The sequence below is a fragment of the Molothrus ater genome, chromosome 7 (genome assembly GCF_012460135.2).
Source record: "Molothrus ater isolate BHLD 08-10-18 breed brown headed cowbird chromosome 7, BPBGC_Mater_1.1, whole genome shotgun sequence".
Lineage (NCBI taxonomy): Eukaryota > Metazoa > Chordata > Aves > Passeriformes > Icteridae > Molothrus > Molothrus ater.
In genome coordinates, this window is record NC_050484.2 from 18,885,918 (window position 1) to 18,904,340 (window position 18,423).

An 18,423-nucleotide genomic window follows, 5' to 3' on the forward strand; every position below is an offset into this window, starting at 1 on the left:
ATGAACCGTCCTGCACGGTGCTGGAAGCGCGTAGGGTTCCTCCAGCAGTACACCTCGCTAGGGCTTGTAAAGAATTAAAACGGGAATTTAGGCCAACTGTGCAAAAAATGAGTAACTGATAATAGTATCCCATATGTATGTATTGCAATTCAAAGTTAATGTATCTTAAAATTAAGGAATGAAAGTTTATGGCAATGCCTAAAGTTGTGAGCACCTTCAAAATTAACTAAGACTGGCACTGAAGTATGTACCTCCTTTGATGGGTTTTAAGTCTAACCAGTAGGCATTTGGGTCAATAATCACATACATAATGAGAAGTAATGCAAGTTATGTGACTGGCTGATGAGAAGTTTGTTTGAAGTAAAAACCCCAATGATCTTATGGTTTTATGGAAAATAACCCAACAAAACCAGTTTAAAATGTGAAACTAACACCTGTGAGTTCTGGAATCCTGAAGAAGCTGGTGAGTGAACATCTGTTCAATAAATCAACACTGGCTTTAGCACAGCATGCTTTGTTAAGTCTTGCTTTCCTCCCCTATGTTTCCAGTTTAAAATGTCACTGCATTATCTAGCATTTTTAATTTGGTTTAGGCATTATTTTATTTTATCCAAATGTACTTCACAAGTCAAAAGTGAAAAGTTCAGCATCTTGTAAATGAAAAATCTGTATGATTTACAGAAGTCTCCTTTATTTGACCATGGAATTGTTTTCTGCTACAGTTTTCCTCTCAGATGCCTTGGAATTGTTATGTGAGTTTGCATAAGGCCTGACGTTCTTGAAAGTGGTACTTTACGTGCCACCCTTGAGCTCACCTGGCAGAGTTTGGGTCTCGCTCTGTTACTTGCATGCCTGTGTAAACTGTAACTGGGGCAATCTGGAATTTGTCAGCAAGATGATACAGAATCCGTCCAAGTTATAAATACCACAATTACAAAAATTGTAATTAATCCAGTTTGAAAAAATTACATGCTCTTTTTCAAAAATACCACAGACCTGTGATAAATTAGGTTCTATTCTATTAGTTTGAGTGAGTTCCATATTCATAGGTATCCAATGTATTAGGAGGTGACAGACAAAAACTAAAACCCCGAAACATTTGATAGACAGCTGCAATACAGCTGGTCAGAATTGGTCATGGTCATGGTTCTGTTTTTTGGATAGAATTTAGAGCAATCTGAGATTTTTATCATTCTTTCTAAATGTCTTTGCTGCTATCAATGGTGGTGAGAAAAGGTCCAGAAAAATGACCTGGAGCTATGCACATTACACATAAGCAACATACTTGTTGCAAGAGATATTAGATTTCTCCCCTAAAACTCATTCATTTTAAATTTATTGTTGTCGCAAAGCATTAAAAAATGGTACAGTAAAATAAAATTAATTGCACTATAACAAAGCCTAGCTCTTCAACTTTATCCTTCCGAACTTTGTGCTTTTCCTAGGCAGGGAAGACTTCCTTCCGCCCCCGAATGAATTATAAAAACGTTGCTTTATTTAATACGCAATAGTCAGTATGAGCCTTGGACCTTTTTAATTATTATTTTTATTTCCTTTGGACAGTCTTAACTGGCTGGACTTTTCCCTTTCTCCCTACGCTTCCTGGGAAGTGCTGTGCCTCGGGGCATGCGCACGGCGAGTGACGGCGCCAGGGCACGTGGAGCGCTGGGGCTGCTGCCTCCCGCGTCTGGAGGCTGGAAAGCAGGAAGGGTCCTGGGCAAAGGTAAACCCAGGGCTTCTCCTCGGCTCCTGCGGAACTGGCTCCTTTGCCTTCTCGTTTAACCCCGCGGGCGGTGGAGTTTACCGTGTGACGAGCCCTCGCTGAAGCCAGCGCTGGCAGCCGCTGCCGCCCCGCTCCGGCCGGCAGCTGGGCCGTGCGCGCCCGCCCGGTGCCTCAGGCGCGCAGGGAGCGCCCCTCAGCGGTGCCCCTGGCCCCCGGAGGCGGGAATGGAGTCTGGCGGCGCGGGTCGCGGCCCTCCTGCTCGGCTCGGCCCGGCCCCTTGCGGCGCTCTCTCCGGGGCACTCTGGGTCAGAATTCCCCGCGGTGCCGGAGCGGGGGGCGGGCGGCTCCCCGCGAGAAGCCGCAGGGCGCCGGCGGTGCGGCGGTAGCGCTCCTACCCGGGAACGGGGGTGTTGTATTCCCGCGGCCGGGCTCACGGGAAATGAGGCGAGCCGGTGCCTGCACTGCACAAGCAGCTCTCTGAAGCCTTACTTACTTAAATCTCTAGTATTTCTTATATTTGGGGAGTGGTGAGTGTCCACATTTGCTCCTTTTTGAAAGACTTCCTGGCTCGCTGTGTTTTGTAATACAGGCTTAAAAGTGCTTATTTTGTTTCAATCGATAGAAAATAATTTTAAAGACCTTGTCCTTCTAGTGTGTGTTTTGCATGGTAAGTAGGACATCTTAGAAATAGTTCTTTAGGTAGATCCAAATTTCTCGTTTTACTCTATGTTTGAAAACATCCGATGTTTTCTATTGATGAACTTTTTGAAAGATACTGGAATTTACTATGATTTAAAAGGTGTAAAAGTTTGTGGTAAATCACTTGTATCTGCTCAATGGAATAGAGAAATATTTTGAAGCTTCCTGTGAGCTGTTTTAGATAGAGATCCTGGTTCCCCAACAGTATGATCTGCAAGGTCTTTTGCAGCAGGAGAAGGGGAAAGGATGTGTCACATAGATTTACAGGAAACTGAGTCTGAAGGTTTTTATATTTTCTTCAGGTATCTACTTTAGCCTGACTTCTTGCACTTAGCTTGCCACTACTGGAGGAAGTAAATTCTTTCTAAAGGCAACTACTGTATGAAAAAAATAAAAGTAATATCTGAAAAGGGACTATAAAGCAAATCATTATTATAAAAAGTACTTAATACATAGTATGTGAAAAATTTCTACCTTCTTTTGTATTCTTTCATTTTGAATAGGAAAGAAAAGATTTCTTATTATAGCAGATCATAAATTAAAATTACTTCATTTTAGCTTTGTTAGTGTCTGCCCCAGTGTCAGTGACAGCAGTGTAGTGCAATGTGCTGTATAGCTTTTTGTTCTAGGAAGAGGATTGTACAGATGTCAAAGGAAATCCACCTATATCCATCTTTCTGGAATGATTTCAGTACCTTGCACAGGCTGCACAAATAAGGTTTTTTCTTCCTCAACAGACCTAGTGGGTACTGCTGCCATCGCCTTGATAACATTGCACTGATGGAATCATGCCTACAGTTGAAGAGCATTCAGGTTTGCTGAAGGTATTGATGATTTTAGTTGTTAATGATTATATTTTCTAAAGCAAGATTTGCAAGCTTTTCCATGATCTCTAAGTTCAGGGAACTTGATGAGGCTTCTTTGGTGTACTAAGGCTTTTATCACTTGTGGTTTGTGTACTCCAGCTTGAAATCAATTATGTAGGTTGTAGAACACAGTTGTTAGCACTCTGTACAAATTGGGGTATAGTCTAAGAAAACAAATGAATACTTAATAAATTTGATTAGATAAGGCTGTAGCTTCTATTATAATTTGGAATCAGGTTGCTTTTCTTTAGTGCAGTGGCAATTTCAGCTGATGGTATGTGATTGATCAGTATCCTGTAATACAAAGGTGATCAACCTTCTTGACTAGAAGCCATCTCACTTCATTTTTCCACCAATAGTTGTATTTTCTGGCAATTCCTAGAACCCAGTTTGGGATTATGGCCTAGTGAGAGCAAGCCTCCCTTAGTCATGCAGTGCTGGAATGTTAAAATCTTCAGCTTTTCCTTCTCAGTAGTTGCATTGATAGCACATGTGACCTTTTAAAGGCAGTTTTATAAATTTCAAAACTTACCAAGTGGACTAACTTCACAGTACTTGTGAGCATGTCAGTGTTTGATGTTGGGAGCTTTTCTGTGAGAAGAGTCCAGGCTGTAGGTTCTCCTTAAATTTATCTTACTTAGAACATCATAAGTAGAGACACTGATTTTTACTTTATTGTTGTGACTGAAATTAAGCACTTGGATACTTTCTCATTTCAGGTACCTCCGAATTGACTTCTTCTTAATTAAGTGACCATACAGGCTCAAAGAAAAATGGTCTTCTGTTTTTCAAATATTTGAGTTTGTTGTCTGTAACAGCGTGGTTTTCTGTGAAAAGTGAAAGAAGAATCTTTCTGGACAGTTTAAAGCTAGCTGGTAGGATTAGCAAAATGCTTTGTTTGAGGCAGGTTTGCTTGCTCACACTGAGGCGTTACCAAGCTCGGGCTCTGTGTAGTGATCTGCTTCTGAGCCAGATAAACGGCTGCACCCATGAAGATGAAGTGTTCAACCTTGTTGGAAGAAACAAGGCCAGACTTTCTGAAAAGCATGTGGGAATTGCATTGAGCATGCTGTGGCAATTGCAAAAGAAGAGGCCCTTTCTCTCAAGGACTAGTGACTATGTAAGAAATCACTCCCAGTTTCTCACCCTTTGCGTTTTGGCAGAAAACAAGGTGGAACTCATGGAAGATGAGGTGATAGTGGACACCTTATATAGCATCCTGAGGTAAAGAGCATTAAATACATTTTGTATTTGGTAAAAAAAAGAAAGAATTTTGACTACAGAGCTATCTCATAAGGAGACTGTGATGAGACTGCCCTGCCACAGCTTCTGCACTCTTGACTGTGTGACACAGCATAATGTCCTGTGCCTCACTTTTGGAGATACAGGCAGAACAGATCTGTTTTGCAGTCCCATTAAATATGTTTTATGACTATTATGAATTCTGATTATTCATGCACAAATGTTTACAATCTGTTTGAATGGAGAGAATGATAGAAAAGTAAAACATTGTGATAAATAATGAAAAGACATATGTCTTATTTCCTTATAACTATTGAAGTAAAGCATTGTCTGTATTTTGCAGGCTCAATGTTGAAGACCACGTTTCTCTAACAAAAGTGCTTGTTACAGAAGCATGGAAAAGATTAGAAAGGCAAGTATTGTCCTGCTGTGCCTTGTGAAAGGTATAAGTTGCAAGCATGATTTGCTTCATGTGAGGTTACTCAAGAGTTCTCAAAGAGTATTTATGATTAAAATATAATGTTTTAAATGTCAGTTGTATTTTTGAAGGTTTTGAAAATGATACAAATTATTTGGTACACAAATGCTTGAGAGATTCAGATACTGCAACAAGAGGGTCCAGCATTTGAGATTTTGGAATATATTGTCTGTCTAGTATTAAGTATTTGAAGTGAATTGCAGGTTTTCATATTTACAATTTTACCTCAGTGCTTGCTGTCCAGGTCTTAAATGGTTATTAGAATTATCAATTTTTATAAAACATTTATCTCAATTTTATATCAATTTTTATAAAACATTTTGTCTCAATTTTTGTAAAACATTTTGTATTTAAACATTTTCCCTTTGTGCATTTTGTTGTTGTGTTTTGTTGTCTTTTGATTCCTTTTTGGAAGAGGGATGTTGTAGTTTTGACTCTTTAATCTTGGGATAATGGCAGAACCGAGTGTCAGTCTTGGCACCTGCATCACAGAATTGCCTCTTCTTTATACGTGGAGCATCTTGAAGTAAATAAATACAGTGTAGCTTGAAAACAAAATTATATTCAAGTAATAAATTGCTTACATTCATTTTATCCACTTGACATAATTGCTTGAGAATATAATCTTTATAGATTTCTCAGGCTGGTTAAGTGAAGTACAACTAGTTCTTGTAGAACTCCATAGAAACACCTAGGTTTTTTGCTTAGATACTTTGCTTCCTTGTTTTGTAATTTGACTAGAACCTTAGTTTTTATAGAATTGTTAAAAATATTTTTGTCTTTAATTATTGATTAGAAATAAAAGGTAGATATCCTGTCTGACTGTCTTTAATGTCTTGACAGGCTTAGCTTGCCTTGTCTGTCTAAATTCGCTCTGTGCTTATACAAGCAGCACAGGCACTTCAGTCCCATAATTGGCCAAGTAGCTCATATTGTGGACATGAAACTGGATTCTATACAGGATATAAGGTAAGTGTCAGAAGCAGAAGAAACAAAATGTTTCAATTACTGGTCTGTCTTTTCTGAAGACTTTGCCTTTTTCTAAGCCGGAGGTTACTTTGCTTCACTTGGGGGTTTGTGGGAAAGAAGTGTTTTGTATTTGTGCATTGATTCACAAGAGAATGCATTTTCCCAATGACTTTACGAAGAATTTCCTTATAACCAGTCTAAATGATTGAAACTACAGCTTGATTGTTTAGTTTATAGAAATTTAATTAATTTCCACTGTTCTACTTACATTACAGCAGATATTTACAATCAGCATTATCCTGATTCTAAACGTGGACTTTTTTTTTGTAATTTAGAGGCTATTGACTCACCAGAAGATGCTTTTCTCCCTTGACATTGATAGTTTCTCATGTCTACCATGACATGTCTTTCTTAACAGCAGTAAGGGGTTTTAAAACAATAATATGTTTATTTATCTTCAGAGCATTGTTTTTCTGGTCAAGCTGAATTAATAAATTCTCTCGCTAGCATGTCTAGCACGTTACCTTCATATTTAAACTACTTTAAGCATAGCTCTAGTCAAAGAAGACCAGATAATTTTTTTCTTGTTTCTGTTCCCCTGGGGCTGTTAAAGCAAAGGCTTCTCTTTCTTTCTTCTGCTTTATATAGCACCAGCAGTCCCGACACTGATTTTTTTCAGATGTGAAGAGCCTGCTTATGAAACTCTTTGAACAGGACTGCATTTCTTTACTGAAATCACTTTCTCTATTGTCGTAAGTTTTATTCCCTTAGGAAGGGATTCTTTCTTTAGGAGTGACAATGACTCTTCTCCCCATCCTGTCACTTGTGAATTGTTCAGGCTTCTTTAGTGTCTACTGAACATTAAAGATATTTTAGCAAATATGAATCAGGCAAATCTGGGTCTTGCCTTAGGCAATCACTTTTATCATGTGTAACTTTCTAAGAGATGGCTGAAAAATTCAAATCATTTCAGAAGTTCACTGAAAGCAGAATCTTTACTTTAGTAGGATAAATGGTTTTTACTCATCCATGTTTTCTGGATTAGATTTAAAATTCTTTTTGCACAGAAGCCACCTGAACTACCATTAATTTCTTTTTGCACTTCATTTAATAAATATAAAATGTATTGCTTACTATATTCAATGTGTAAATAGGAGACTTTTTGAATTTTTTAGGATCTTGTCAGTTTTGATGATCAGCATATCTGAAGTTATCACAGAGAGTTTTCGAGATCGATTACTACACAAGGCTGAACAGCTGTTAGAAGAGCATGAAGTCCACTTCAACTATGCCAGAAGAATACTACAGTTTCTCCAAAATGTTCAACTGAGACATCATCCAGTGCTAGAAAAATGCAACAGGATTTTCCTTAAAAGTGCCTCCCTTCTTGATATACACAGTATTAGTCATATTTTTGGACTGTATGAGCAGCTGGGTTTTGGCAGTGCTGAATTTCGCTTGATTGCTAAACAGCTGCTATCTGAAGCTATAGATGATTATTATGATCCTGAAACATTTGCAAAATTATTTTTTTCTCTTGGGCCTTTGGCAGGATCTAAGGTTAGAGAAAGGTAAGTTTATTAATCACTTTGTCTTATTTACGATACATGCATTCTTACACAGAAATTAAAAATGTACCTATGTTTGGAGAAATTTCTGAGCCCATCTGTGAGCTGAGCCTTAGGTTTCCTGGTTGTAACAGTGTAGCAATGGATGATTTCATCATGGAAACACTGTCAAAACAGTATGTTTTATTAAGAAGTTGAATCAGATCCATCAATTAAGGGGGGTGTGAATGCTGTTATGCAAGGCCATCCTGTAGCTCTGTCTCTTAGATTACAGCCTTCCTTTCACACTGGGTGGTAGTAAAAACATTTCTGTCTTTCTTCTGAGAAATATATGCAGTGATATCTGTTGCTTTTTCTTTTTTAAGACTGTCAGTAGCTGAAAAAGCCTGAGTCTTGTCCTATATTAGACTGCTGACATCCTGTTCTTTATGAAAGATCGTCATCAGGGAACACTTCAGCATTTATTTAGATCATAGTATTATGTGACACTTTTTTTTTCTCTACCTGTTTTTCTTGTGCCACAAAATCCTGTTTGGGCGTGACATTACTCATGGGTCTCTCAAAGCCTGCAGTTCTAGGCAGAATTTTCTGTATTAATTACAATGAGTCATATTTTCATACTTCTCTTTGTGAACATTTCCTTTATTCAGAGATTTGCTGCAAGCCTGTGTTGGTTTGCCATAGCTGATTTAGTTCCAAAAGCTTTTCTTCATTTTTTTTAAATTTATATTGTTTGTGATAAACATTGGATTTAATTAACACAGAACCAGTTCAGTTCATGTTTGATTCTGTTATCTGTAGCTTGCTGGTTGATTATGAATTGTTCTGTGTCTTAGAGTACCTTCCCTACTTCTTGTCTACTTTTAGAATTGTTGGCCTTGCTGTTTTCTAGCATCAGAACAATATGCACTGGTCCAACACACTCACACCCCATTATTTGTGCTAGACAGACCAGCTGTTCAGAAGAAATGTCCACAGAACAAAAGTCTCTAGTTTGGGATAATTTTGCTTCCAGAAATAGTCTTTGGTTCTTTTCCTCATAGGTAAAGAAAATGGCTGCAATGTTTGCCAGAGATTTTCAACTGTTTTTCATTGGAAATTGTCTTTTCCTCTTTAGGTTGCTGATAACTGCAGTAAACATGGCAGAGGAATTTAGCAGTCACCAAATATTGCTGATACTGAAAACTATGCGGAAAATGAAATGCAGAAATTCTCATCTACTCAAAAAGTAATGGTTTTTATATTACTAAGATATTGTATTCTCTAGGTAAACTTCCATTTAGTGTGGGAGACTTTGACATATCCAGTAAGTTAGGACCATCACTTGCACACAAGTTCTTATACACTATAACTTATTGGCTATTACAGATTCTAGAATATTGCAGTTTGACCCAGAAGTAATTGAGGCAATTTAGGGATTTTGAAGAAAGGCATTTCACCCTTACCAAGTTACTGTTGTATAGCATCTGTCTAATTTACAAATCTGTGATAAACTTCACCTCTAACAATTACTGTGAACTTGGGAGAGTGCAATGAAATGTGGTAAGTTGCAGAGAACATACCCTGTCTTGAAGATCCTGTTACTTTTGTGAATTATTTGTTCAAAAGTCATTGTGTCCTATTTTGGACTATTAAAGCTTGTGTTTTTTAGAACCTGGGCCACATTTTCTGCAGTTTTGAACTGAAAACTATTTATAGGGAGGGGTAGTGTCTGTCATACAGTGAATGGAAAAGAAGTTGATGTTTTAGGCTCAGAAGATGTAGCATTAAATATGTCAGAGATACAGCAGAATTAAGTGCAGGTTGTGAACAGTTATTGGATTGAAGGTACTTGTATGAATCAAATAGATCCTTGAAAGAAAAAGGACATACTTGTGTTCTGTGGCAGAAAGGGATACTAAAAGGAAGATCAGGTGAATTAATGCCTTTTGTTCCTGAGTCTCACTGTCTAAAGAAGGTCTTAAAGTATTATCTTTCCCTACAGATCTATCCCCCTCTGCAGCTTTAGACCAGCACAGCTGTAGCAACCACTGTTTTGTGAATGTGGTGGTGCTGGAGCTGCTGATGCTGTTCTAGTTTACGTTCTGGGTCCACTCTAAATTGAACTGATTGTGAAATCTGCAACAAAAATTAGTAGTGTGAAGTAGCTGATTTGTTGTGATGACTTTAATTTTTGTTGTGTGGCTTTAATTTTGCAATTCAGTAAGTGGAGAGAGGCTGCTCTAAGTGGAATAGCGTCAAAATCAATGTGGAGACGAGTGCAGGTGTGTAAAACCCTCCCCACAGGTACTGTGCATCACAAGACACCTCTATTTCATGTGGCATGTTGGAGCTTGCAGTATCTTTTGTATTAGCTTAATACCATGTAATCTTTTCCTCTTTAAATTCAGGATGGCTTCTGTTCTGCACAGACACTTGGACAGCTATCATGTATTACAGTTGGTAAAGTTAACGCAGTACTTGGTGGTGTTGCATTGCCAGGATCTGGAGTTGTTTGCCAAACTAAAAATGTTACTATTAGGGTAAGTGTGTATTCTTGGAAATGTAGCTATTTGAGCTTTAAACAGTTTTCTACTTAGGATTTTAAATAGCAGTCTAAGATGTTAGTGTTCCACCCATAAAATATGAAGAAGTAACAAAGTGTTACAAGTATTTGGTTTATTAAACATGTAAATCAGATGATGGAAAGTAGATGTTGTCTTGACTAGAAACCCAACAGTATCTGCTAATATATGGTACCTTTTAAAAATATTTTTTCCCTTTTCTTCTGACCACTGTAATATAATGATGTTGAAATGACAATAAATTTTGATTGGTATTTGATAGGATGGGTAGATGTTAATATTGTATTTGATGTTTGACAGAAGAAGTAATGAAAAAGAGACAGAATGCCTTGGTTGGGACAAGTGAAAGTGTGACACAGAAGTACTCTTTTGATTGAAGAACTGTCCAGTTAGTTCTTAGGCTTCTACAGAACAACAGAAAGTTGCCAGACACGAGATCTTGCGTTGATTGCTCAGCCTCTATGGGAATGTAATGCCTTGGCTGTACATATTTTTTTGGTGGATAACGTCCTCATGTTCCTCAGACTCGTTAAAACCTGGTGCTCCCTAGGACAGAAATCACAGAACTTAACCAGGCCCATAAACCCACAGATTACCTTGACAAATGTGGACCTTCTGGCCTTACTAAGAACTTCTGTGTTTATCAGTAACAGGTGGAGTCTCACCAGCTGACTGAGCTGCTCATTGTCTTCTTCCCCTTGTTCAGTTTTGAACAAATTAGAAGGAAGAAGTTAGTCTCACTGAAAAAAAAAGATGTGTGGATTTCTGCCAAGTGATTAATACTCTTCTTATTTTATATTTGATGTGCAGCTTTTGACTTCCAAAGTAGAAGTTTCAAGCAAGCAATTTTTTTTGTTTTGTTTAAATATTTGCACTTTGTCACTACTGATGGGCTTTTTATTTCTATCTCTCTTCCAGTTATTTAAAATCTAGTGTGATACCTGCTGATACTGCAGCTGTAATTCGTGTTCTGGCCATGCTTCCTTCTTTCCAAGTGGAGGAAACGATTATAAACAAAGCAGCAGCAGTTTTGCCTCAATGCAGACTCCATCATTTGAATTGCATTGCTACAGCTCTTGTCAAGTGGAATCATCATGGCCAGTTTCACTGGCAAAACAGCTCTGAGCTGTGTGCCAAGCTTCTGCAAAAACTCAATGACTGTGCATTTCAGAGGCTTCAGAAAGCCAACAACTTAAATCTTCTGCTGGAAGAGCTTCCATATGTGAATGGAGAGTGGTTTGAAGAAGTCCTGAATGAGAAACTCTGGCCATGTGTCAGCACTTGATAGATCAAATAACATGGGCAAATGTTTTACCCTTGTCTTTTTTTCTCATAAAATCAGAGCACCGTTGTCCTGCGTTATTTGACAGAATCGCGTCTGTGACTGTTGAAAATATAGACAAGGTGTCCCAGTTTTTCTTTCTATCTACTGTGAGTTAGTCAGTAAGAAAGGACACATCAGTAGTTGATGTGTTTCAGAGCACAATCCACACATGTTTTTAAGAGTTTTCTTCAGCATAGCTGATTTGGAGATAATGTTTTTTTCTGCTTACTTAAAGCTGTTTTACTTCTATGTGTATAAATTTGCGTTTATCATTAATTTTCATTTCTTTTTTATTGTTCACTCAGTGTTAGGTCAACCATAATTTACATTCAACTTTACATTTGACCATCCTAATTTTTTTTAACTTCTTGATAAATAGTCACATCACATGGTAGATATTTTAACAGTATTAATTGTTGTGGGGATTTCCCCAATGGCCTATTTGGTCAAAATTACTCTTTTTTTCATACTGTCTTTTTTCTCATTCTCAATCTGGTGTTCATATAAATCTTCAATTTTATTCTGTTGCAGTTTAGTTTCTTTAAGAACATTTAATTAAAAACCTTCTTAAAAGGTTCTTTAAGTGTATAGGAACACTTGGATCACCTACATGAAATAAATTTGAAGTTTTAGTTGTGGCTCCAATTTCAACAATTTTATTTTTTTGTTATTTTCTCCAGAGAAGTTGACCAAAAAAAATTAGAAAATAGTTCATCTACTCCTAAATCTCCAAATTCTGCATTAATTATAAAACTTTTCTTTATTATAAAGCTATAGTAGGATATTTTGCAGTAACTTGATTTAGGATGTCTTTTTTTTCAGATTCTCACCTCTGAAATCTATTTTATTCTCTTCCTTTTCTCTGCTTTGAATTATGACCCTCCTGACAATGAAGAATTCTTTAGGAGTTGTATCCAACATCTTACTTCTAACTTGAGTAAGTGCACTAGACAAAGATTTTTACTGAATGAAAATGGGAATAGAATGGAACTTTGATTAAGCAAAGAAAAGATGTTACTGCTAATACTCTACCTGCTGGGGTTAAACCATGACAAATATTCAATTTTAGGTTTTGTTTCACCTGCTGAAAATGACTCTTGATAAGGGACTAGCAAAGGAATTTTTGGCATAGTAAAAGATAAGTGAAAATTCTGATTAATTCACTGTGCTGTTATTGGTTAGAATTGTTGTGTTCCCCAAGGAGACATCATTTGGGAACAGGATACATATTGTGATTCATGACAAAGAAATAGTTAAAATTGTGGAGGAAGTAGGTATGGATTTGTGTTGTACATTAAGAGGGAAAATCAGATGATTTGAGAGGCCAGGTAAAGGGCATTGAAAATCCTTTCAACTTTGTCATGTGTTAATATGGGTTTCTCTCTGATTTTTCAAGGTCATCTTGAAAATTATCACTTGGTGCTGCTTGGTCATGTTTTGGCAATGGCTGGGTATTTTCCTCCAGTTCTGATAACGACCATATTTAATATTTCTTTCCTAAGCAAACTGGATGCTCAACTTAAAGGTAGCTATCTAGCTTTTGATGAATTTGATTGTGTAGCATTTGGCATAAAATGCAGTTTGGACTCACATATGACTTGAGATATAGAATTACTCTTTAAATGATTCTGCTTTTGGGAAAGACACCCTCTTTATAATATAGTCATAGTTTGAGTGCTAAAAGGGCAGGAATGAATAAAAATATGTTTATTTTTTTTTTTTTAAAGTACAGACCTGTATTGCAGATGAGAGAAAGTAATATAAAATTAATTTTATAGTCAACTTATTGCACTCAGTATTTAATAATTCTTCAATTTTATTGGAAATAAAATTACCTGACTGTGGTGTTTATTACTAGAAGTAGTCACAAAGCTGAAGGAATAATGTGGGATTCTTGTCTTCAAGAAATGCATCCTACCTATCTCTTCTCTCTAAATAAGAGACTGAGTGCTTGACTGTTTCATTCCTCTCTACCTCTGTGTTGTTCATTATCAATGTACTCTTGCCATTTTGCCCTCAACTACCGGCTTCTATTGTGTAAATTTAATTAATTTCTGTCTTCTGTTGTTCTTAATGTTGAGCAGAGCTGTGTTTTTTTCATTTATTATCTCAGGGATTTTGAGAACCTTTCTAAAATTCTGCAGCATGAGTTGTACAAATGCCATAGTATACAGATATTTGCATTTCTAGTAAAAGATTCAGAGGTTACCATTTAATCCAATTTGTTGGATTTTTCACATTTCAGTTCACACGTTTCTATGTTGTTTTTTTTTTAATCAGTGCTGCCTGATACGGTGAAGCAGAGGGTCCACTCGAGCCTCATGAAATTGAACAGAGCAGTCTGTCTGGAATGCCCAGAGTTTCACATCCCTTGGTTTCATGAGCCATACTGCCAACGTGTCTTTCATAACAGTAAGTCACTTAGGACAGGAAAGCTGCCCTTGTTACTCACAATAGTCTATTTTTTTAGAAATATACTTGATGTTTCTTCTAAAGCTGTCATACTGACACTAGCACACAATAGACACACACCCCTCTCTGCTGAGCATTTTGTAGTGCAACCACTTATTAGTGCAACTGGGAGCAAACTGGTTTTCCTTGTGAGAATTAATGTAGTAGAGATGGGTTATTTCTGCAGAAGAATTAAAATTTAAATACACAGAAACTGGGTATATGGCATGAAGGATGGAAAGGCAGGAAGATCATTCTGTACTGGAGAGATGGGTCATTTTGCTCCCTGCTTTACTTACAAAACTGAACATTTGACTTAAATTTTTCAAGGTAAACATTTTTACTGCCTCCTTTTGAACTTAATCCTCCCTTTTTCTTCACAAGAATCAAGATCCATCAGGGATGAGAGATGAGAAGTAGGCTAGTGATCAAGTGTAGCAGCTGAGATCTTTCAGAACAGTAATCAATTCAGAATCCATCAAATGCAAACACAGGGTCTCCTCCACTGATTCTCATGGGGAGATCTGCTGTGCTATCCACAGAACTCAGCTGCTTTGTCTCTAAGACTGAAGATGTTTAATGGAGCAGGGTGTTAATCTGCAATGCACAGAGAAGTGACAGATAGTGGGGTATGGCTGTAATCAACCCAAGGTGAGTAAATACATGTCTAAACATAACTAAAAGCAAACAAAATCCAGCAGGTGAAACCTAAAACTTGAGGTTTTGTAGTATGTGAATGAAAAAATCCTGGGATCTAAACTCTGGATTTGAAAGTTACTTAATAGCATGCACCTGTCACTTTCGAGCTAAAATACGAGCACTTTGTCTCTGAATTATGATGGAATAGCACTCGGGATCCGTGGAAAAGATTTAATTCAGTAGCCTGGCTGTCAAAAATACAATGTCTCAAAGCACTATTTTCAGAATTTTGGCTGTGGAAGTTTTGATGTATGAATTCTTTATTTTGTCTTTGTAGGCATGAGCCAAACAAATCCACAGCGACAGCATATTCACAGAATGCTGACAGAGATCTTAGGAGGGAGCCATTACTCAAGAGTATCTGTTCTCACACCGTACTACTATGAAATAGGTGAGAAGTTAATACTCTAAAAATTGTTATGAAGTCCTTTCATATCACTCTTGTTACCAAGATTAGGAAGTTCCTGGTCATGTGGCCCCAAAATAACACAAGATATTGCAAAGAAGAAATTGTTGTATAAAATACAGTTTCCAAAATGTTCTTTGTAGTATTAATAATGTTGGGTATCTCTAATTATGGCTATCCATTTTTCTACAAGTAAACATTGTACAGATCAAATTCTTTCATTTTTATTTTGTCAGTAAACAGGTTTGTTTTGTTTTCTGGCAGATTTTGAGTGTGTCCTGGATGTAAATAAAAAGCCTCTTTCCTATGTGGCTCAGAATATAGCTTTGGGTGGTGTGGGGGGAATACCCTTGAGACATGACATCAAGGATGAAGGGAGAAAGGCTCTGCCACCAGGAGCTCAAAGGTCAGTACATTGAATTCTTGTACATTGGCTCTTCCAAGCTTACATCCACTTTAGATTGGGTTTTTGATGCTCATGTTCTAATGCTCTGTTCCTTTTTCCAAAGTCTAATGAGGTTTAGCCTGCTGGGGTGCGGTGGGTTAGCCACAGCTGCTCCCTCCCATTTGCAGGGCATGGCTCATGTCCCTGCAGTGTGATGGGGGAGAGAACGTGGAGGGTAACAGCAAGGAAGAAAACTCCTGGGTTGCAATTAAGACAGTTTAATAAGTGTAGGGGGAAAAAAAAGGGGAGGGAGAAACAAAGCAATGGATGGCCATGCAGTCATTCACCTACAGCAGACCTGTGCCAGAGCAATGGCTGTGTGGGATAAAGTCCCCTCTGCTTTACTGCTGAGCATGATGTTGGATGGTGTGAAACACCACTTCAGCAGCTGATGTTCCCTCCCAGCTGTGTCCCTTGCTCTTGTCAATGCAGCCTGTGTGCACTGTGGGCACAGGGGGAGAAATAGGGAAGGCCTTGATGCTGTGCAAGCACTTTTCAGCAGTAGCCAAGATATCAGTGTGTTATTGACAGTTCTGGTCACAAGTTCAAAACACAGCATCATACCAACTGCTATGAAGAAAGTACCTCCATCCCAGCCAAACCCAGTACAGGTTCTTGACATGTGTGTCGTGAGATTGGAATACTGTTTTCCTCACACCTTTTCAAATGCAAGCCCTGAAAATGTTGGTTAGTTGTTTTTACCATTGGAACAAAACCAGATGCAGGGAGAAAATGCTTTTTCTGAATTCAAGTATCTCTAGATAAATAGGAGGAAATATTTTGTCTAATTCCAGGGAGTTGTTTAATTTTTGTTTTCTGGTAATTGTCAGGTTTATCTAGCCTTGCTGTAATTATCAGTACTGAACTAGAACTGTCACTTCTTGCTATTCAGGTAGAATGTGGAAGTAAATGCACATTTTTACTATTTGCAGAATTGCTTTGGAATTTCTTGATTCAAAAGCTTTTAGCAAAGATTATTCACATCATCTGAAAGGAGAACCTGCAGTGAAAAAGCGACACCTGGAAATGCTGGGGTACCGAGTCGTTCAGGTGAGCAGTCAGCAATACTTTGTGTCCTTTCTGGATTGTATCAGCAGTGCAAAATGATCCATTTTCCTCACAACAGATTTAGAGCAGTTTTATCTTAAAAGCACCTACTGGGAGAGAGCAATTTTTGTAGTTGGGGAGAAACTCTAAGCTGTTCTCAAAATGATTTAAGGACTTCACAGAACACATACCTTCTCTGAAAGAGGGTGAAGCAAAGCTAAAGTCCCACTCTGCCCTTACTGCAGGCAAACTAGCAATCTCATTGCAGCCTGAGTAAAGGAGAAAAAGTCAAATGAGAGTTTCAGTTCAATTCACTGAAGATTTCTATGGTAGAAAAAGATTGAACATACCCTCCTTGAGTGATAAGACAATTTGGCAGCTGCCAGACAGGATATGGATGCTGTTTGTCTGCTGCAATGATAGTGCTGTGACAAGGAACACTAGAGGCCAGACATAATTCACCACCAGCACTGAAACATTTGGGAATTGGAGATTCATTAATGTAGAGGCTCCTATATATTTAATTACTCACCTAACCTAATTTTAGATAGAATCCTTCTTTAAGCTTAAATTTTGTTAGTTGGGTTTTTTTAAACAGAATAATCATCTTACATGTTACACTACTGATACACCATTCCAGTCTGCTACATTAGCATTACAAACTACAGTGACCTGGGATTTTTCTCTCAATTTGGGTTTTAAAAGAGGGGAGGGTGTGATGGAGTTGTCACAGCCTATATTGTGTGGGCATCTGTTTTATATCTCTGCAACTATGCTGCTTTTTAGAAGCAGACTGACTGTACTTACATAAAGGAGAATCTTACAATAAGAAATGGATCTTTTCAGTATTAGAGTAAGCCAGGCTTTTGGGAGGTGGTAAATATCTTCAGGTGAAGAACAACACATATCAGAGAGCCTTTTCTTTGCTCTTATGTGGTATGTGGCTTATACCAATGTTAAAAGTCAGTTTGTACCATTCTGTTCTACAGATTCCTCACTTCGAATGGAATTCTATGGTTCTGTCAACAAAAAGTGAACAGCTGGAATACCTGAGACAGCAGCTGTATGGAATACAGTGATGTCAGACATGCAGTCTAAAGTACTTCTATAAAAACAGTTTATGTATCATCAAACACCTCATAAAATCTCTTTATCTGTATCAGGTGGGCCAAGGCTTGTCCAGGTCATCAGATGTAAAGAGATTTAATCCTCATTTTGTTAGGGATTGCAAAAGGCAGGTCACAGTGGGCTGTGAAGATGTGGTAAGGATTCTTACAGTTTCTCATTATCTGGAAGCTATTACAGGCACATGAATCTGGCAGTTTTGCAGTTAAATTACATTATTATTTCCTAAATAAATAGCACAGAAGCTTAGCCAGACTCTCCACAGAAAAAGTTGGAAATACTATTGACTAGGAGAGTGGAGTCAGCACCCTACTGGAACCCTACTGGAAACTATGTCTATCCTCCACTATGTGACAGAATGAGCAGCTAGGAATCAAACAGTATCTGAAATGCAGATTTTCTAAGAATAAGGCTGCTTTTAGAGCCATTCAGTTTCCATTCTCAGAACAGAGGTACTGTGGGGAGAGTGTTGTGTGGTGAGGAACCTCCAGCTGCTTCTCCTACCCTTAGATCTGGTATATGCAGAAGAATGGCTGAGCCTTCTGGAACACCTTCACATACTGGAAAATCCAGCCAGGGTTTGTGCAGGAGGTGTAAGATACTGAGATGTAGAAGGAAGAAGTGGAATAGCCAGGAGAATGTTCATTGTGGAGCAGTAACTGCAGGGGTGTCATGCTTGGCAAATCATCCCATTTCCAGAGGCAGCCACATTGTGCCTACAGATGCCATCACCTTAGGGTGACTGCCAGCTGTGCCTGTTTTCTCACATGTGCAAGAGGAGATGTTTTCTTGCTTATTTAGTAGAAACAGAACACAT

General features: G+C 38.0%; 1 protein-coding gene across 1 annotated transcript; it reads left to right on the forward strand.

The window, feature by feature from the left end:
• Window positions 1–1,405: 1,405 nt before the first annotated feature.
• Window positions 1,406–17,616, forward strand: FASTKD1 (FAST kinase domains 1). Its single transcript, XM_036386358.2, is given in 17 exon segments — window positions 1,406–1,723; window positions 3,160–3,246; window positions 4,008–4,512; window positions 4,874–4,942; window positions 5,852–5,977; window positions 7,153–7,548; window positions 8,663–8,773; window positions 9,936–10,067; window positions 11,028–11,368; window positions 11,371–11,513; window positions 12,256–12,370; window positions 12,830–12,958; window positions 13,714–13,845; window positions 14,861–14,974; window positions 15,254–15,395; window positions 16,367–16,484; window positions 17,471–17,616. Coding segments are annotated over 15 exon segments (2,493 nt in total). The 5' UTR covers window positions 1,406–1,723; window positions 3,160–3,246; window positions 4,008–4,177; the 3' UTR covers window positions 17,561–17,616.
• The last annotated feature ends 807 nt before the right edge of the window (window positions 17,617–18,423 follow it).